The sequence below is a fragment of the Lepidochelys kempii genome, chromosome 21 (genome assembly GCF_965140265.1).
Source record: "Lepidochelys kempii isolate rLepKem1 chromosome 21, rLepKem1.hap2, whole genome shotgun sequence".
Lineage (NCBI taxonomy): Eukaryota > Metazoa > Chordata > Testudines > Cheloniidae > Lepidochelys > Lepidochelys kempii.
The window spans coordinates 10,054,758-10,075,366 of NC_133276.1; the positions used below are offsets into that span (position 1 = coordinate 10,054,758).

At 47.2% G+C, this 20,609-nt stretch overlaps 1 protein-coding gene across 4 annotated transcripts; it reads right to left on the reverse strand.

The window, feature by feature from the left end:
* Positions 1-4,546: 4,546 nt before the first annotated feature.
* MLN (motilin) lies at positions 4,547-18,976 on the reverse strand. 4 transcript variants are annotated; one of them, XM_073320105.1, is made up of 6 exons: positions 18,539-18,976; positions 13,632-13,751; positions 13,101-13,235; positions 10,671-10,793; positions 7,486-7,594; positions 4,547-4,660 (listed from the first exon to the last, which is right to left on the reverse strand). In XM_073320105.1, exons 3-6 carry the CDS (start codon positions 13,215-13,217, stop codon positions 4,653-4,655), a joined length of 357 nt encoding a protein of 118 aa, XP_073176206.1. In that variant the 5' UTR covers positions 13,218-13,235; positions 13,632-13,751; positions 18,539-18,976; the 3' UTR covers positions 4,547-4,652. The 4 variants fall into 4 exon arrangements, with proteins under 4 accessions (XP_073176206.1, XP_073176204.1, XP_073176207.1 ...); XM_073320103.1 differs by lacking the exon at positions 13,632-13,751; XM_073320106.1 differs by lacking the exon at positions 18,539-18,976 and having other exon boundaries at positions 13,632-13,841.
* Between the last annotated feature and the right edge of the window lie 1,633 nt (positions 18,977-20,609).

The window sequence follows — 20,609 nt, forward strand, 5'->3', positions numbered from 1 at the left end:
CCCTGTTTTCAGAGACCACCCTGAAATACAGACTCATGGACTTTAAGGCCAATCCTCAATCCTGCCCCTATCTACTTTAGGCTATATTCTTTAAGCAACTGATTGTTTTGGTCCCGTGAGTGAACACTTAAGACAGGTTTCATCATAATTACTCTTGGCTGTTACCTCTGCAGTTGAATGGCAGCTACAGTGGGATAATTATATAGATAATTATAGATTGGGTTGGCTCATCTTCATCAGTGAGTAGAGGGGTGCCAGAACTGGCTGATGTGAAACGGAGGTGTGGGGGGGGGCAATTTGTGGCTTCACCACTTCATCCCTACCACACAGAAGGGAGGATGAGAGGGACTGGATGAGGAATGCGTAGGGTCTGACCTTATGCAAGACGAGGCCTCCATCCCCGGTGTAGGCCCAGGGAGGCTGTCACCCCTCCTCCTCCTCCTGTGGAACCCAATCCCCCCTTATAGAAAACTAGTGCAAACTGTGTCCACTTACCCTTGCCAAAGGTGCACAGATACCACAGTGATGGGCACAGTCTAAGACGATAGATGGCGACTTCTGTTTGAAGCTGTAGACTGGCCCATAGTACCATTAGCTGCTATGCAGCTACCTGTTTATTCCCAGTGTCTCACCCAGAGTGCAGATTATAGAGACTGTTGGGTCTGCTAGTTGTAATTTCTACAGGCCCTTTTCTGTCACTCCTGCTCACATTTGTGGTACCGTAGTCCATGAGTAGCCCCACTGATTTCAATGGGGTTACATACAGAGTGAGGTGCCCCCCTGGTGGAATCAGGCCCTAAGTAGTTTGCAGAGCCAGTCAGGCTGAGATGTTCAAAGCCACCTAAGTCTGGACACCCAGTTCCCATGAAAATGAAAGAAACTGGGCCTTCAAGTCCCTGTGGTGACTTTGAACAGCTCTGCTTTAGTTAGTGTAGGATCAACCATGGCTCAAACTAACATGGTCACATGGGGGAGCAGGGAGAAGTTACTCCCCCCACACCAACACGACTTCATTAGACCTGCCCAGATTGTGGTAGTGGGCCAGCCTAAGTGGCTTCTCTGATGCTGCCTACTTGACGGGAGAGGAATCATAGAATCATAGAATATCAGGGTTGGAAGGGACCCCAGAAGGTCATCTAGTCCAACCCCCTGCTCGAAGCAGGACCAATTCCCAGTTAAATCATCCCAGCCAGGGCTTTGTCAAGCCTGACCTTAAAAACCTCTAAGGAAGGAGATTCTACCACCTCCCTAGGTAACGCATTCCAGTGTTTCACCACCCTCTTAGTGAAAAAGTTTTTCCTAATATCCAATCTAAACCTCCCCCACTGCAACTTGAGACCATTACTCCTCGTTCTGTCATCTGCTACCATTGAGAACAGTCTAGAGCCATCCTCTTTGGAACCCCCTTTCAGGTAGTTGAAAGCAGCTATCAAATCCCCCCTCATTCTTCTCTTCTGCAGGCTAAACAATCCCAGCTCCCTCAGCCTCTCCTCATAACTCATGTGTTCCAGTCCCCTAATCATTTTTGTTGCCCTTCGCTGGACTCTCTTCAATTTATCCACATCCTTCAAGTGTGGGGCCCAAAACTGGACACAGTACTCCAGATGAGGCCTCACCAATGTCACCAAGGAAGGTTTGAGTGAGTAGATAGATGTGGAGTCGTGGCTGCACCATCCCCAGGCACCTCCTGGATGCAGCGGGGGAGAGTATCCCACACCATAAAAAGGGGTGTAGCCGATTAACCCCCACCCAATACAAGAGGGAAGGTAGCTGCAAGCCCTGCCCCATCTCTCTAGAGTTACATGGTATTTAGACAGCAATCCTTCATACCGAGCACTCTTCACTTACGTTGGATACTCACGGTATTTGTGCCTGCCAGACACCCCATCACTCATGAGCTCAGCACAGGTGTGGCTGGAACTTTTCTTATCTCTGGCCAGATCGCGTGACATGTCCTGAGTCTGCCTGGCTTTCTGAGGAGGTTAAGACCTTATATTTAGTTCGTCTTTTTCTTTTCTTCAGCCTCCAGCTTAGCTAGAGGAAAATGTGATCAGTTTCTTGAGAGGTGAGTTCACAGCTACCCACGTATCGGCTTGCGGTAAGGTAATGGAGTTTGCTGCCCTGGAAACTGGATGACCTGCTGCTAGTGCAAGGAATTATTTGAGATGATGGTGGTAATCGAATGCTGACAATAGGAGGAAAAAGGGAAAGGAAAAGAACCGACACTTCTAAGCAGCCAGCCGGGATGCTGTGCATACAGATGGGTGCAGGAGCCAGCTTTCTGTTTTGGTTCATTACAGGGGTGCACATCAGAGGCAGGCAGCTTGAAGGGAAAGGAAAAGTGAGTGTGTGTGTACAGAGAACCAGGAGAAAGGAGAAGGCTAGTTAAAAAGACCCTGTCAAAATAGGTCAGGCCTAGAAAGGGGCCCGCTCTGATGATGGCAAGGGTTAGAAAATTGACTGCACAGATGGCCCCTTCTTACTGCTCAGAACTGTTTTGTGTGTGTATCTGGAGCCAGATCAGACAGACAGGGACAAAATTATGTTCTCATTCTCTCTCTCTGTAACTCCTCTTAGCCCTGCAGAGCTACTGGAGAGGGAGCTGGGTTCTACTCCGGCTTGTGCATCAGCTGAAGAGTCATGAGCTAAGTACTGACTGGCAGAGCCATCTTCTGCCCACGTAAAAGTCTAAAGGGGGAGTTCGCACCCCTTAGAGCCACAACTGGATCTCATGCCTCCTGCATGGAAGACAGGGTCAACCATGTCCATGGCACCAACCGACCCTCCCTTAGACTCCATGGAAGCTTCCTCAGGTTGTGGGCTCCCCAAGAGATTTTGTCTTGGCCCCATTGCCAGCCCTGAGGACAAGGCTCAAGTAAGTTGCTACAGCCAGAGGCTCTTTTGGGGAACCTCTGCACTGGGCAGTGTCCCTGCATGGGGGGAGCCCCAGGGGCATCTGCCAACTGGGGAAGCCCTCACAGGGCAGCATCACAAAGAGCAGGATGAAAGAGATTGGGCAGGTGCAGCCTTGTGCCTGGAGCAAATCAGAGACCCACACAGCTGTCAGGAGAGCTGCAGGGCTTGGGAGCAGAACCTCCTAGGTCTTCCTTCAAGAAGAGCCTCACCCAGTTTTCCTTCCCTATCCCGTGGTTTTCCCCTTGTAGGAGGGAACAGCTCAGGTTTGTAGAGAGTGCCCCATTAAGAACAACAGGCCAGTCTCTGATCTCACTTATGCTGTAAATCTGGTAAGTCAGTGGGCCAGATCCTCAACTGATGCAAACTGGGCTGGCTCCATGGAAAGCTGATTTACACCAGCCAAAGATCTGGCCCTATGAGACCACACCGTTTTCATTTCAGCCTTGCTGAATGCATCACATTTATTATCTTCCCTCCTCAGATTCAGTAACCAGTGATTTTATAGTGTAACCTGCCCCTTCAGCAACAATCCCTGCGAAACTCCAGCTACTTTAGCCTGATCAGTCTGTGCAGTGGAAATATGTGTTTGAAATGCATGTTAAAGCTGGCAAGCTCTCCTGACTACATGTACTGTTATATGGGAGGAGATTTATCTTCTCCTAAAAAGGGACCAGCTTTCAAAACACAAAATACAGAGCAGTTCCAATCGCATGTGTGTTATTTTGGCACTAATACTGCAGCTATTTAAATGATCCACAGTGACAGCAGAATTTATGTTAAATTGGGAGGATAAAATTGGATTAGAATTGGATACCTGTCACTCAGACATATTTGTCTCACTATTTCACATCTTACAGATGTTAAATTCCATGGTACCTATAGAGTGACTGTTCTTAATTAAGCAAAAGGCATGTAAATGCATCATAATGAATATTACATTAAATTAACCATTTACATTCAGTTGTGTTTGCAAAGTAGAAATAAACATGGATCTGTGTGTTATTGCAAGGCAGAAGTGAGCATGGACGATAAGCCACGTGTACTCACAGTGTAGTAGCTATGGGTAAAGTGCACCTGTCAGTAAGATGGATTTTCATATAGTTATGACGAAGTATTGCCATGATGTGTGGTCTAGCAGGAGGACGTGTTCTGTAGTGATTAAAGCAGGGAACTGCGAGTCAGGACTTCTGGGTTCTGTTCCCAGCTGTGGGAGAGTGTGTCCTCTAGTGATCAGACTGGGGAACAGAGAGTCAGGACTCCAGGATCCTATTCCAAGCTCTTGAAGGCAACATCCTCTAGAGAGTAGATCAGGGATGGATAGGCAGAACTCAGGGGTTTTGCTGTTTGACCTTGGGCAAGTCACTTAACCACCCTCTGTCTCAGTTTCCCCATCTGTAAAACTAGATCAACAATATTTATCTGCATTGGGGTGAATGAGGCCTAATTATTTAGTATGTGCAACATGCCCTGAGCTCTTCAGACAAAAGGTGCTATTCTATATACCCAGAAAGCATCACATTGTAGAGCCATTTTGATTCTTTCATGCACTTGGAGCTCACCATCTGATTATTAAAGACATTTTAAAGAAACAAGTCATTTATTTAATTCAACTGCACATTTTATTACCTTGCATCCAAATTTTTTTCTTTTGAAGCACTTTACAGATTTAGTTTTACAGAAGCATAGACCTGTAGTCCAGCAAGAAGCATCACTCTGCTCTTCTGGGTCTGAGGACATCAGTTAACTGTAAAGAGAGGAAAGAACAAATTCAGTCCTTCATAAGCCACACATACACTGCCAAGTCCTTTATATACAGTGCCCTGTCCTTTATAAGCCTTATACAGTCCTATACAAGACTCATCTACAGTTCCCAGTCCTTTACATACAATTCCTAATCCTTTATAAGCCTTACGTACAATTTTCAGTCCTTTACAGCTTTATGCGCAATACCCACCCTCCTCAGCTTCCACTCTTGAAGAAATGATGACAAACTGAAACCAGCATGTGCAATTGGAACCGTAATCCCACAGAAATGGTGGAAGCCCTGTTGCTAGGGTTATTTAAACCTAGACTGGATACAGCCCCAGAGAATTGACTGTAGATCACAATCCCGTACTGTTCTCCAACAGGGCATGCATGAATTGACTAAATAACCTACTGTCACAGAATTTTTCTGCCTCTAGTTTTTACATACCGAAGGCCAGGTTATCAGAAGAACTCAGGGCTAGGTTTTCAAGTGCTCAGCAACACAATTGCGGCCTGAGTTTCAGAGTTCAGCTCCCATTCAGACACCTAGATAGAGGCCTTTGAAAATCTGGCCTCGATTGCAGGTGCTGAGCTGTTTGGCCAATGTGGCCTAATATATGGGTGCTGCATTCTGCTGAAAATTTCACCCTAAATCCTGGGGTCCTTAGTGGTTACTCAGTGTTTACTTAGGGCTGGATTGTGCAGTCCTTTTGTACACTGCTCTGCTGAGCTTTTACTCACATAGTCCCATTGGTTTCAGCGGGGCGACTCGCATATGTGCACAACAGCGTGAATAGGAGATGCGTGATCTGGCCCTCCGTCCTCACTAAGGCAAACCCCATTGACTTCAGGGCTGAACAATTAGCACCTCAATTAGCCCTTAAGTTTCTGTGCACAGCAACATTCCCCCAAATACCTACAACTTGGTAATGCCAAGAGCCTGGTTCTGATCTCTGTCACACCCCTGTAACTTGAGAATATTTGCACTGAAAAGAACAGAGATACACTGATGTGTAACTGTTATAAAGGTACGACCCAATGCCCATGGAAGACAATGGAAAGTCTCCCTTTGACTTCAGAGAGTGTTGGGACAGAAAGCAAAGGCTAAATTGTCGCTCTGCCAGAAGCCCCATGTACAGGACAGCGTTAGGTTGTGCTCTCCAAGCATTAGACTGGGAAGTAGACTGTGTTTCTCCTTCCTTGGTGGAGGAGGCTGGGGAAGGGAACTTACATGGTGTTAGGCATACGGCTGGTGCAGTGTGTCACAGTTCAGGGCAACTGCACCTGTATTTTCCCCTTGTGGTCCAGCAAGGGCACCCACTCTAGGCTCCCAGCTCCTCAGCTGTCAGCTCTCTTGGGTGCAGATGCATTTCTTTCTCCCTCAAGACCGGGTTTTACCAGACTGCACAGTTCCCTGCCTATACTGTGAGTTCCCCAGAAAGTCAGACTGACGAAACAGGTCTGGTTTGCTTCTCCCCGGAGGCTAAAAGGAACATAATTGCCCACAGGTACAAGCTACCGCACAGCCCTTTCTAAGCAAGCACATTTATTCTTAAGGTAATAGCATTACAGAGAAAACACTAAAACACTAAAAGAACCTACACATGTGCTAAGAAGGCTTCCAGAGATCATCCCCCAGGTCCAACAAGAGCTCTGGTAGGAGTCAGCCCTTCCAACCCCACCAAGGGGTTTTTCTTTGGTTTCAACTTCAGAACACCTTTTGCTCAGAACAAGAACCCCCATGAACAGGTCAAGTCCTTCCAACCCTTTCCAGGAAGGACTGGGTCGTCCCTGGGACAGAAGGTCCTATCCGGTTGTTGGATCAGAAAGTAGGCCCACAGTCACTTTAAACTCAGGCTAGTTGTACAAAAGTCCTTTCTTTGTCCGCTGGTCTCTAGAGAATCCAGTCTGAGCCAGTATAAGCGAGCCTTCCCAGGGGGTGGGACCTCTCGTGTGGTGTTCCAGTTTGAATGAATTTGCCTCATCACCCACCCCTGTTCTTAGCTACTGGAGGTCTCCCTCAGGGAATTATATACAATCCCTGGCCCACAACGATGCATAATACTTAATACAGTAAGATCCCCCATAGATATGCCACCTCTGACACACAGAGGATGTCCCCAGCATGCTGACACAACTACACTGATTGCATTTTGGGGTGGAGCGCAAAGCTCCACTCACATATATATGGGGACTGGCAGCCCCATGAAGGCTGCTATCCTCTCTGCACTGGTACTCCTGGTGTGAGTAGACAGCTCAATGGAGTAAAGGGGGGGGGTCTTACACCCTCTTTTAGTCCCCTCGCTTGGTGTGCAGGATGGGCCACACTCTGGCCTTAGGGGAAGAGAGAAGCAGACTCAAAAATCAAGTATTTAGGCACCTAACTCCCACTGATTTCTCCTTAGCTATTCAGTGGCCCACCTGGGCTGGCCTGCAAAGTGCATTTTGCCCTCAATACCCATTCAGGAGGAGAAGGCAGCTCCTCAGTCTTGCTTTTACGCGAACACATTTTCAAACGGCTGGAACAATGTGTTTGCAAGGTCGTTCCCTAGCCACGGAGGAGGGACGTGAACGCAGGGAGCAGTACCAAGGGTGGTTGCTTGGAAATGGTAGGATGTCACTGTAACAATCGACAGCAGCACCGAGAGACCATTTGGGCAATGAGAAGGGAGCTTAATGTTCTTAAGCGCAAAGTGTACCCATGGTGGGCGGGGGGAAAAATGAGGACTCTGTAAAGGGAGCAAACATGACACAAAAGCCATTCCCAGAATATAAATATCACTCGGGGAGGGAGAGAGGCACAGTTCAAGTTCCTTTCAGTACCATTTCGAGCGTCCAGTAGCATCTCAGTTAGCAGTTCCTCCAGGACGTGCTGGTATTTTTCCAGCTGCCTAGCATTGAGCCGCATTCCAATTTCTCCAGGAGCAGTTAGCTGTGAAGGAAAGCACAGTTAACAAAAAAAGGAAAAAGAAGGGGGGGAGACGGATAACCTCCTACTTTATCAGTGTTGAAAAACAAGGGATCTTGTGCACAGAATTACGTGCTACTGCTTGCTAGAGTTTTCCCCACCAACCCCGTAGCCAGCCACTGAAAGTTGTAGCACGAGGAACAAGCTGGAAGTTCTGTCACATGGAATAAAGCTGGGCTGATCTAGTCTCCTATTTGGGGCTTGATCCTGCACCGTTCAAATCAATGGGAGTTTCCCTATGGACATGAAAGGGAAGAGGGACTGCACCCTTACTATGGTGGACATTGACATGGACTGGGTCTTCACAAGGGATAAGTTTCAGAGTAACAGCCGTGTTAGTCTGTATTCGCAAAAAGAAAAGGAGGACTTGTGGCACCTTAGAGACTAACCAATTTATTAGAGCATAAGCTTTCGTGAGCTACAGCTCACTTCTTCAGATGCATATCGTGGAAACTGCAGCAGGCTTTATGGCTGTCCTTGAACTCTTTACTCACTCTTGGGTTGCTAGATATCCCAGAGTTTCAATCCATTGGGTCATCCAGATGTTAGCTTGGTATTGTAGGCCGGATAGGCCACTGGCAATGAACAGCATACTGCCTCTACAATTAGCAGAGGTCCCAAAGGAGAAAGTGATCCTTGAACTTGACAAGCCCCTGTGTTGCAACGCTTTCTCAGGCCAGTCGTTCTATTGACTCCGATGCCTGAGTAAGAGCTGTATGAAGAGGCACATTTCTGCATGCAGCACCTCAGGACAGTTGCTAGGATGTAACAAAAGTGAACAGAATTGCTCAGGCCACATTTGGGGGTGGTGGTCAGACTCCAGGATGTGCCTGGTATTTAATGTTTCAGACTGAGAATGCTCAGTGTTTAGACACTAATATTAGACAGTTTTGGAAGAACAGATGTGTTAACTAACGTCCTGGCCAAATTCCAACTCAGCTAGACTTTACATCCTACCCTGGTACATTTCCCATGGATCCACATTCTTTCTCCTTCCCCTTTGCTGATGAAGAATAGTGATGTTTCCAACCCAGAAGTGGCTGCACTGACTGGTGAGTGAAACAATTCCTGGGCTGTAATTGAGGAGCCCAATTTTCTATCTTGGGTGACTGAGCAAACATGCCTCCGAGGGCTCAGATCGGCACGTAGATGCCGAAAAAAACTTGGATTTTCAGGGAACCTTTGACAAGGTCCCTCACCAAAGGCTCTTAAGCAAACTAGCAGTCATGGGATAAGAGGGATAGTCCTCTCCTGTATCACTAACTGGTTTAAAGACAGGAAACAAAGAGTAGGAATAAATGGTCAGTTTTCAGAATGGAGAGAGGTAAATAGAGGGGTACTCCAAGGATCTCTATTGGGACCAGTGCTGTTCAACATAATCATTATGATCTGGAAAAAGGGGTAAGCGAGGTGGCAAAGTTTGCAGATGATACATAATTACTCAAGATGCATACAAACCAGACTGTGAAGAGTTACAAAGGGATTTCACAAAACTGGGTGATTGGGCAACAAAATGGCAGATGAAATTCAGTGTAGATAAATGCAAATTGGAAAACATAATCCCAACTATACATATGAAATGATGGGTTCTAAATTAGCTGTTACCACTCAAGAAAGAGATCTTGGAGTCATCGTGGAGAGTTCTCTGAAAACATCTGCTCAATGTGCAGTGATAATCAAAAAAGTGAACAATGTTAGGGACTATTAGGAAAGGGAAAGATAATAAGACAGTAAGTATCATAATGCCCCTATATAAGTCAATGGAATGCCCACACCTCGAATACTGCAAGCAGTTCTGGTCGCCACATCTCTCAAAAGATATATTAGAAATGTAAAAGGTACAGAGAAGGGCAACAAAAATGATTAAGGGTATGGAACGGCTGCCGTATGAAGAGAGATTAATAAGACTGGGACTCTTCATCTTGGAAAAGAGACGACGAAGGGGGGATATGATAGAAGTCTTTAAAAAGCATGACTGATGCAGAGAAAGTGAATAAGGAAGTGTTATTTACCCCTTCACATAACACAAGAACCGGGGTCACACAATGGAATTAACAGGCAACAAGTTTAAAACAAAACAGAAGGAAGGATTTCTTCACACAACGCACAGTCAACCTGTGGAAATCATTGCCAGGGGATGTTGTGAAGACCAAAAGCATAGCTGGGTTCAGAAAAGAATTAACTAAATTAATAGGGAATAGGTCCATCAATGGCTATTAGCCAAGAAGGTCAGGGACGCAACCCCAAACTCTGGGTGTCCCTAAGCCTCTGATTGCCAGATGCTGGGACTGAATGATAAGGGATGGATCACTTGATGATTGCCCTGTTCTCTTCATTCCCTGGGAAGCACCTGGCATTGGCCACTGTCAGAAGACAGAATGTTGGGCTAGATGGCCCAATATGTTCTTAGGTTTTAAAACAGGTATTTTTCTGCCTCTGAGTGCTGATTAAAGAGTCCAAGAGTGAAGCTGGATGGACTCAAGTTTGTAAACTTGGTACCCCCTCTACAAGGTCCTTAGGAATCCTTCAGGTTCAAAGGTGCTGGACAATTCACAGGTGATAACAAGCCTACTTTAGTAAATATCAAGATAAATCCCAAACCAAAAGCCTGAAGCAGACTTGCAAAATCTTGAGCAGCAGTGGCAGATGTTTATTGAGAGGTAAATAAAATATCAGTAGATTTTTCACCATCAGCATGCCAGGCAGGGTAAGTAGACTCAGGGGCTGAGCTACTAAACTTTCAAGACAAGTCTGCAAGGCTGAGGTGCACCCTGCGCCCATCTTGTGATGTAAACTTGCTCAATGTCTGGGTCCAGTTTATAGGAATTGGGTAGTATCCCTTTAAACGATTCCTGAGCCTGCCAGTGGCCCTTACTGTCTTCTATTGCAGAAGCCATCAGAACCTAACAGAGCAGCAATGTACACATATAGGTAGGCCTCATATGTTTGTATCTGGTCAGCGAACGTGGTTATTGGACACCCAATTGCACCTGTGTGGTTTCCTCATATACTTAAGGGTCCCCTCCACCATTCTCCTCACCTTGATGATCTCGCCCTCGTCCACACCCTCCACATCAGAGAGCTCGGTGACTTCTCTGCCTTCCGATCGCTTCTGCAACATCAGGGATTTCTTTTGCGCTTTGTTCCTCTCTTTCTCCTGCAGCTACACAGCAAGGTACAGTAAAGAACAAACACCAAGGATCAGGAAGGTCACACGGACAAGGGTTGGGGTGGGGCAGAGTGGCTGCTTGTTCAGCGAAGGGTGAAGCATGTCACTCGTGCTATGCGTTATTAATAGGCCATTCTGGGGTGGGTTGTGTTGTCCCTCTATGATATATGCAGTGAAATCCCTCCTCAGCGCAAACCTCAGGAGAGCAGCAACAATTGAGGGGGGTTGAAAGATTTCATACTATGGCTTTGGGAACCCGCTGGGGGGCGGGGGGGGGGGATCTTTGCAGTGGTTGCTCAAGGCAGGGTCTGTCTGCTGGAGGTGGGTCCATAGTGCTGCCCTAACTGCTACACTGAATTTTAAAAGGGGTATTTTCAGTGTGAGAGAGGCAGATTGTGGACAAAAAATAAGAGGGACTCCCCTCTCGCTCCAGAGGACCCTTGATTGTGATGAGCACCCCTGGGGGAAGCGAGTTTGTATGGGCTACTGGTGGATGACACATTGCAAAAGTCCACATCAGTATACACTCTATAGGCTAGTGCTGAGACACAATGGGGAAGCTTTCATGGCTGCTTCCCATTTCTCATTAGTTTGCCTTATTGTTTAAACTGGATCCACGTACTTCCCCTTGCCCTCTGATAGTGGTGAAGAATGACCATGCTCCACCCAAGAAGCGGCTGCATGGATGCTCAGCAGAGACACCAAGGGAGGAATAGGCCATCCCCGCTCATTCCTACACAGGGTGTGAAATCCTGGCCCCACTGAAGTCAAGGGGAGCCTGGCTAATTATTTCAATGGGGCCAGGATTTGACCCATGGTCTCTCCAGGATGAAGCACATCAGTGAGGTGGTGGTGGGGTGGGGGATGTGAGAAGCTTGTGTGAAAACAGAGAACATTAGTCTCTAGGGCTGTCAGCCTGGCACCTTTCAGCAACATTAGTTTCACATCAAAAGGAAAGGATTTTCCTCTGTGCGTGTCCCAGAACTGAAACCTATTTGGCGCATGGTTAATTATTTGTTAGAACAAAGAGGCACCACAGAATTATGACGGGAGACTGCAGCTTCTCCATAAAAATCGAAGCCATTAGCTCTTTTAACAATTATAAAAGAAAACCGTTAAAAAATATCCACAGACGAATGTAAATGGGCCTTTTGTTTCCACTATCCTATTTTATGTTCAACTGAATCCTGGCTCTTGCAACCTAATCCTGAGTCTTTCACTCAAATTCCTCTGCGGGACTGGTGAATAAAGTGCTTTTCACACTTTGAGGATCCTATAAGCTGCCCTACTGACCACATTCCAGTTCTGCTGTGGGACCTGTCATGCTATGGGGAGTCTGTTCCAGCTACATTTCCACTAGAGATGGACTTGAGAGAGCTGGTCTGAACCTTTGACCCATTGAGAGCTTTACATCAGTAAGAACTATGTTGGCCCAAGGTTCATCTCCCATTGAAAGCCCCAGCTAAGAAAAGCATTGCTCTTCAGGCAAGCACATAAATGTGTGTTTAAAGTTAAGCCCAGGCTTACAAGATTTCCTGAATCAGGGCCCAAGTCAGCACTCTGAGCACGCTTGTAGACGATCACCCTATAAATACAGTCTTAGGCTGTTGCCTGGAAGATTGGTGGTTTGAACCCTCTTAAGGGATATCAGCTCCACCGCAGCACGACTGAGAATAAACTGAGCCAGTGCCCCCGGACTTGCCCCACTTTTCCAACGACATGGACTTAAAGAAATCATCCTCCTTGTCTTTTCTCACCTGCGCTGTGTGAGGTCTGGCACCGGTGCACTTAAGGATTTAGTGGGTTAGCACACTAGCCCTTCACCTCTGAAAACTGGTCGCCTCAAGGCATAAGACAAATGGATCTGCTGCTCTCAGCCAGACCCCTAGTGATGACGAGGGTCATCTGGGTATATTTTCATTCAATCAATTCCCTGCACCATTGGGCATTACTGCACCTCAGTGCCTCCTGTTCTCTGCCTGTGGCACAAAATAGTTTAGTCTCATGAGGGCTGTGACACTTTGGTCTAATTCTGGTGGTTGGGGTTGGCGTGGAAGTGGCTGGGTTGTGTGTAGTGGCCTCTGCCTGAAAGGTGGTCAGACTAGCCGTGGTGGTCCCTTCTGGCCTTAAACTCTATGAAGCCTTAAACTCTATGGCAACATCATGAAACCACCCATCAAAACGGTAGTGTCTCTGCTCAGAGGGGATGAACTATGAGCTGTGTGTGGGAAGCGTGCACAGGATGTGCCTTCCTGCACCACGCAGGGCTCCAGCCATTGCAGTATGGTTCTCAGAGGTTACCTGCATCCTCTCGATGTCGCTGCGAGTGAAGAAGGCTAGGTAGCCTTCAGTCTGTTCAGCCAGCATGGCCACCACGTACACCACCAGCAGAGAAGCCACCACCTTCCTGGAAACCATCACGAAGCTTGAGAAAGCCTGAGCAACACAGGAGAGGGGAAGGTCAGAACATGCCAGCAGGGATGGCTGCCTGCCGTGGTGCACAGCAGTTCAACCAACAACAGGAACAAAGAACCAAGCCCAGAAAGGAATAACCCCGAGTTATAGTTCAGACAATTTATCCTTCCTGGGACACAGAGCTTGGGTTTCTTTGGCCTTTATTTCTGATCAACAGCCATAGACTTCATATTTGTTCTCCAAGCTGCTTCTGTCACTGACATTAGGTATTGAGTGACAGTTTAACCTCCCCTTGAGGGCCTGACCTCCAGCCAATGGCCCAATCTTAAGAACGATAAACATCCCAGAATTGCAACTCCCTCTTCCCTACGGTCTACACCCAGTGAACCATACGATTTGGCAGCTGGGGATGCTTACCTGGTATGGGAGGCAAAGTGCTCTCAGCAAGCACTTGGGTAAAGATACCTGGGCTTGCTTGCACCTGCTTTGCACAGCACAGAGCTGGGAAATGCCACTGGCTGGGAAGGATTTCTCAGTCTGTACAAAAGAAAACTACTTTGGAGGCTGAACATTTTCGTTTAGATTTTGCATATGGGAGCGCTCTCCTGGCAGACCTCATGCTGCCGAAAAATGATATGGAAGGAAGGTTTCCCCCCAACTCCCCGGAACTCTGGGTTGCTGAACAAAACAAATGTTGAAAGGTTCAGGCTGAGATTTCCAAAAGTGACTGGTGGTTTTGGGTGCCCAACTTCAGACCCCTTAAAAGGGGCCTATTTCCAGAGGGCAGGTGCTCAGCATTGCCTGCATATTAGGCCCCTTTATGCTGGGCAGTGGGTACCCAAAATCACCAGTTGCTTTTGAAAATCTTGGCCTAAAAATGTATGGAGCAACTGCGGGCTGAGGAGGGCCTGGTCTGACTTACACTGAGAGGTGAAGCATACATTTGTGTGTCTCTAGTTAGAATGACTCCCTGGCTATAAGGCGCAGATACCCATTGAGTTCCCCACTTTGAGATGTCTAGAATGTCTGCTTCCTTTGGCAAGCAGAGTTTGGAACTGTGCCGGCTTTTGACAGGCTGCTTTGACTACTGCATCATCCTAAAACACACAAATGCCCTCTGAACCTGCAGCAGCTGTGACTGACAGCCACCTCGTCTTCTTCCTAGAAGGGTCCTCTAAGCCGATTGGACTTCTAGACTCCCGCCTCTAGAACGCAACGGTTTTAGGCTTTGAGTCAGCAAGGGACCGACGGGTTCATTGGAACATTGACTTCGCTGGGACTCCTTGCCTGCGACAGACCCTTGCTGGATCGGGGCCTGACTCAACAAAGACGCAGCTTCATTTTCTAATCACGAGCCAGAGGAAGGGCCACCTCCAAGCACCTCTGTGCATTTCAAGCCGTGAGCCTCTCGACTCCCAGCCTGACTTCTAGCAGCCTGGAAGATGGACACAGAAGAGGATGGAAGGCAGGGGAAATCTGCTCCAGAGGGGAAATCCTTCCTTTATGCAGTGAAAGGGAAGGTTCCATGCAGCCCTGCCTAGAACTCCGCCAACAGACTCTGGCTTAAGTGCGTGCTTCCATGAAGCAGGTTCTTATGCAATACCAGTTGTTTGCACTTTAAATTGTATACACAGCACTTGATGAATGCTTGGGTTTTGCTAGCTGGATAATTAATAATTAATAAACAGGTTTAATATAATGCTTTGTATTCCTGACCTAGCATGTTGCCTCCAAAGATCTCCAAGTGCTTTACTGCATTATCCCCACCTTACAATTGGGGAAACTGAGTCACAGAGAGGCAAAGTAACTTGCCCCCCAGTTACTGAGTCAATGGCAGAGCTGGGAACAGAATTAAGGGGTCGTGCTTTAGGGAGTGGGGTCTAGTGGTCAGAGCAGAGTACAGATCCCATGCTTTAACTCTGTCCCTGAGCTGAAAATACAACCAAGGAGTCCTTATTAGCAGGACCCCTTTCTAAGCACTAGACACTGCCAGTTCTCATGGGTGTGTTCCTGGGCAGTAACTTCTTACATTTAAACTACAGTTTTATGGAGCGTTAAATACCTATTCAGTTCTGCCAACACTACACCTCCGTTACAGTGTGTATGAAATCCAGACTTGCTCAGGGGAAAATACTTCAAGCTACCACGCTGAGCTTCCATAGTGAGGGAAGTGTCCTGATTTAGCAGCTTTAGTATAACTGTTTTATTATAATTATTTTTATTTTCTCTCAATAAACTTTGGGGGAGAAGGGAAATCAAGCCAGCATGCTAGTGTCTCTAATCCCATAAGGGACCTATAAGACAGTATGGGCAACTCCCACAGGTGGGCTGAGCCCTTTAATAAATCTTGCTAGGTCATACAGAGCTGCAGACATCATTTGCCACCCGAGCTCTACAGGAAACCAGTTTAAAGGGATTTAAAAACCAGTTTCCAACCTGATTTAGCAGCAATTTCACATCAGAGGGAGGATTTATGTAAATATTAAATCTCCTCTTTAAATATTAAAACGTTCTCTCTTGAACACATTTAATGAAGTCTGGTCCCACTACGTAACTGCTTTACCCAATTTTATCCTGATCCTTAATTATTTTTAAAAAGCTTTTGGTTGAGGCATTATTAAAGGGACACTGTCAGGTCAAATCTGGCCCCAGAATTAGATTTCATGTAAATATAAACTTGTACAGACCAACAGAAACTAACAAACATTCCGTCCCACAGCATTTGCCACCCGATCATTTTGGCATTGTGCTAGCCCAGGCAAGCCAAGGAAGAGCCATCTCAGATGCCACTGAATAAAAAACACTAGGACTTCTGTATCAGATCACAGTGTGTGCTGGTCTTGGGTCTGCTTCTCCATTGTCCTGCACTAAGTGTTGTCATTTACACCTGTGCAAAATGATACCAAAACAGAATGGTAGGGCCAGATTCTAAGGTGGTGTAAACTGGCATCGTGTTGATATACACCAGCAAAAGATCTGACCCAGTAGTGGATTACCCCCATATTGCATTCACTTTGCACAGGTGCAGATGACTTTATGAGGTTTGGGGCAACAGAGGCTCGGCCCCCCCACTGCAACAGGGGCCAGTCCAAGCTGCTAAAAACTCACGCAACAGACAATTTTGTAACATCCTGCCCACATGGTGAGGTTTCTTCCTGACCCTAGGCAGTTAGTGGCTGGTTTATCAGACCTACTGATTGCACTGGGAGATTCTGCTGTAAAATCAGTTGCACCATGTGACCTAGTGCCATGCAGCGATTGCTTGGCTGTACTGATCAAAAGGGGATTGCCTAGGTCTTTCCTTAAAACAGGATTCTACCATGCTTATGTCCTGATGCACATTCTCTCTCAATAGGATCATTCTTTTGTGTCTTCATTTATTCCGTAACATCAATAAACTACTGCCCTCCCGCAACAAATACCCCAGTCACCTCCTTCATCTCCCACTTACTAGCCCTTTGTGAAGCTGTTCTCTCTCTGTTCCTGGAGAAAAGCTCCTGTTTTTTACTTTATCCATCCAGCCAGTCCACTGAACATCCCTTCCTTACTTTGTAAACAGGACACGTCTTTCATATTTTAAGACTCCAGCTCGGTGCCTCCCCAGGCGAATCTATAGCTTGCTGTTTGTGAGTTACTTTCACAGGTAGCATTTGAAAGAGAAAGTGCCAAGAGGTAAGATTCCAGGGTGGGCATCAGTACAGCATGGTATTCTGGGCACTTTGGGCCAGATTCTACATTGCCCTGCACCTTGCATTGGCATTTCCGGTAAAAATGCCACCATTCTGATCTGGGACCTTTGGTCTAAATGACGACACAACTCACAGCACAATGAGCAGTCAAGCCCTTTATTCCCTGAGCATTGGTTCAGGATCAGTGAGGGACATCAAAAGGTTAATTTAGGCAGAAGTTGCATCTGCTCCATCTCTTGTGTTCAGGGCATCTATCTCCTGGAGTGCTCTATTCCTATACGGCTCCCTGAATCTCTGCCACATATTCCATTGTCTGATGGGTCTAACAGGCAGGTAATGAGAAGGGAGTCAGTTTAATCAATGCTGATAAAGAGAGGGAAGTGCAGAAAGCACCTTCCGCCTGGATTAAACAGTGATGTTGATCCCTCTTATTAGGCTTGAGGCATCTCTCCTGTTTAAAAGTATCTGTTGAGCTGCAATCAACTAACTCTTGCCATGGCAACTCTGCGGGTAGCAGGGTAGGCTGGATTGGCTCTCCCTATCTGAGAGTTCAGTGGGATGTATCTGGATGGAGACTGAGAGTAGCAGCAGCAGCAGCCTCATTAGCAACAAGAAATTAAACTCCATGGAAAAATGGATGAAAGATCTCTGAATAGGAGAGAAATCAGAGCGGAGAAGAGCTTAGATATCATGATAATGGGCATTACCAGATGGGTGCGTGGGGGAACTAAGAGAGAGGAATTGTTGGAGGGTAAATAATGTTAAAGGAAGGAAGAGAGGAAAGAGGGGACAAGGCACAATAACAACAATAGCCCCAAAATGGAAAGTATCTTCCACCCGAGGAGCTCAACGTTCTTTAAAATCTCCAGGGTGAAATTCACTGCAAGAGATCTATGCCCCATTAAAGTCCTGCTTATAATAGAATATCAGCCTTGTGCAGGATCTCTGCACAGGGGTGAATTTCACCTAACAGTTCACTAAATCTCCTCCCCCCCAAATGAAGTGGGTAAATATTATCATCCCATTTTACAGAGAGGGATGTGAGGCATGGAGACCCCACGGTCCACAAAACAAGCTGGAGAACCCAGGAGTCCTGAGTCCCAGTCCTCAGCTCTAGCATCGGGACATCCCCAGATGGGAAGAGGTTGATTCTCTTATTAGTGATATACAGTTCAAGGTTCATGTAAGGGAACCAGGAATGATCACTAGAACCGGGGAGAGAAATTTAAATGGAACCATATTCCACTGGAATATCCAGCTCTGCCAAAATCAGAAAAGCTCGATTTTGTCAGAATGTTGTTTTGGAAGAAAACCAGAGGGAAAAAATAGTTCTGGCAACATTGAAATGTCCTGTTTTGACGTTTCCATAATGAAACTTTTCGGTTTAAAAAAAACCTGTATTCGATCATGTCTAAACCCCCATTTTTTTTTCTTTTCCCCCAGAATCTTCCTTCACAGAGAAGTCAGAAAGGTTTGGTTTTCTGCTCCCATTTGGAAAGGACCTAGGCTTTGAAATCTCAAAATCCTTCATGAAATGGAACTTTTGTCCTCTGCTGACCCTGTCTCAAAACCTTTGAGCGTTGACTGTCCATTGCAGCATTATCACAAGCAGAAATGAAGACACTCATCACTTACCTAGGGAGTGCAGCAGTCTCTCCTTGGCAGTCAGGGCTTTCTGACTTCTCCTGTGTGCTCCTGCTCGATCTCTTAGCCCTTTATAGGCCCACCACAAGCGCCCAGTTACATCATCAATGATCAGTGGTGCCCGTGGCTCCCAGAAGCGGTCACTGAATACTTGGGGTGTCTAGAAACGGCTTTGTTGCTCAGGCAGCAACTTCTTCTGCAAGGAATTTTTTTAAGAGTTCCCAGTTTCCCAGGAAGATCACAGCCTGCCTCCACAAGTGGCAGTCCTCAGAATGCTTGTGTGAGGTCATCACAAACCAAATCCTGGCCCCTTGGAAGATAACAGCAAACGTTTCATTCTCACTAGAAGATTTGGCTCTATGGAAACACTGTGGGTCAAATTCAGAGCCGACCTATATCTCATGCCAGAGAGAAAGGATGATCTTGTGGTTATGGCAATGGATTTGGACTCAGGGTATCTGGGTTGTATACCAGGCTCTGCCACAGACTCCTTGTGTGACCATGGCCAAGTCACTTAATCTCTGTGTGCCTCAGTTTCCCCATCTGCAAAACAGGGGTAATGAATAAGGCTACATTTTAGACATGGGTATTTTTACTAAAAGTCATGGACAGGTCACAGGCAATAAACAAAAAGTCAAGGCCCCATGACCTGTCCATGACTTTTACTAAAAATACCTGTGACTAAATCTTACCTGCTGAGAGGAGGGCGCTCCTGAAGATTGCTGCTGGGGGCAGGCCACGTGGGGCCACGCTTCTGCTGGGGGGGGAGGAGGGCAACCCAGAGCCCCACTGCAGCTGGGGGTGGCCCAGGGTCCCCTGCCACTGGGTTGGGGGAGGGTGGCCTATGGCTCCGCTGCCTCTCCGGGCGGGGGGCAGCCCGGAGCCCCCCAGATGCTGCTGTTGGTCTGGGTGGGGGGGTGGCCCATGGCCCTGCCGCTGCTCTGGGTGGTGGACAGCCCAGGGCCCCACCGCCACTGGTCTATGTGGGGGTTGGCCCAGGGCCCTGCTGCCGCCACGGGTCTGAGTGGGGGATGGCTCACGGCCCCGCCACTGCTGGTCCAGGTGGGGGCGGCCCATGGCCTCACCACTGCTGATGCAGGCGGGGGCAGCCCGGGGCCACCCAACCACAGCCGCTGCTGGTCTGGGGGCGGCCTGGGGCCCTGCTGCCACAGCCGCTGGTCCTGGACCGCTGCTCCAAGGCAGCGCCGGGGACCAGCTGCCTGGGGCTGCCAGATCAGCGGCCAGTGAGGCTGGCCCCTGGGATTCCCCAGCTGCTGGGGTGTTCCTGGGGTCAGCCCCACCAGCATGCAAAATTCACGGAGGTCACGGAAAGTCACAGAAGCCGTGACCTCCGTGAATGATTCGCAGCCTTAGTAATGAACCTTCCTTTCTCCCACCCTTTGCTTGTCTGGTCCATTTAGAGTGTGATCTCTTTGGGACAGGGGCTGTCTCTTACTGTGTGTCCATAAAGCACCTAGCACAGTAAAGTTTGGATCTTGACTGGGTGGGCTGTAAATGCAACCAAAATGCCAACAAATAATAACAATGATGCCACTGAAATAAATGTAAGTCAATATAAATTGTATGTCAAAATGTAAGTCAATGTAAATAAATGTAATAAAATGTAACCTATGATATTACAATTGCATGGATTTAAAGTAAGGATTGACCTAGAAGAATGTAGAGCCAAATATTAAAATAATAAATAATGTTTTACATATTTAATCTATCACCATTCATCACAGAGCACTTTATGGATAACTTGAGCCTTTTAAAGTAGTCTAGGAGGTTTATCTATCTATTTGTATGGTATTCCCATATTCCCATATTCCCTATTCCCATAATATCTGAGCACTTGCCATTCTGTAATACATTTAACCTCTCAACCCTCCTGTGTGGTAGGGCAGGGCTATTATCCCCATTTTACAGTTGGGGAAACTGAGGCAGAGAGACTAAAAGTAACTTGTCCAAGGTCACACGGGAAGTCTGTGGCAGGGCAGGGACCAGAACACAGCTCTCCCAAGCCGAGGCTAGTGCCCTAATTACTGGTCATCCATCCTCT

Excerpts from the sequence above, each read along its gene's own strand:
- MLN (XM_073320103.1), bottom strand. The coding sequence starts at position 13,217 with ATGGTTTCCAGGAAGGTGGTGGCTTCTCTGCTGGTGGTGTACGTGGTG. Across the intron at positions 10,794-13,100 it reads GCGACATCGAGAGGATGCAG|CTGCAGGAGAAAGAGAGGAA; the intron begins GTAACCTCTGAG and ends CTTGCTGTGTAG. Across the intron at positions 7,595-10,670 it reads ACGAGGGCGAGATCATCAAG|CTAACTGCTCCTGGAGAAAT; the intron begins GTGAGGAGAATG and ends TTTCCTTCACAG.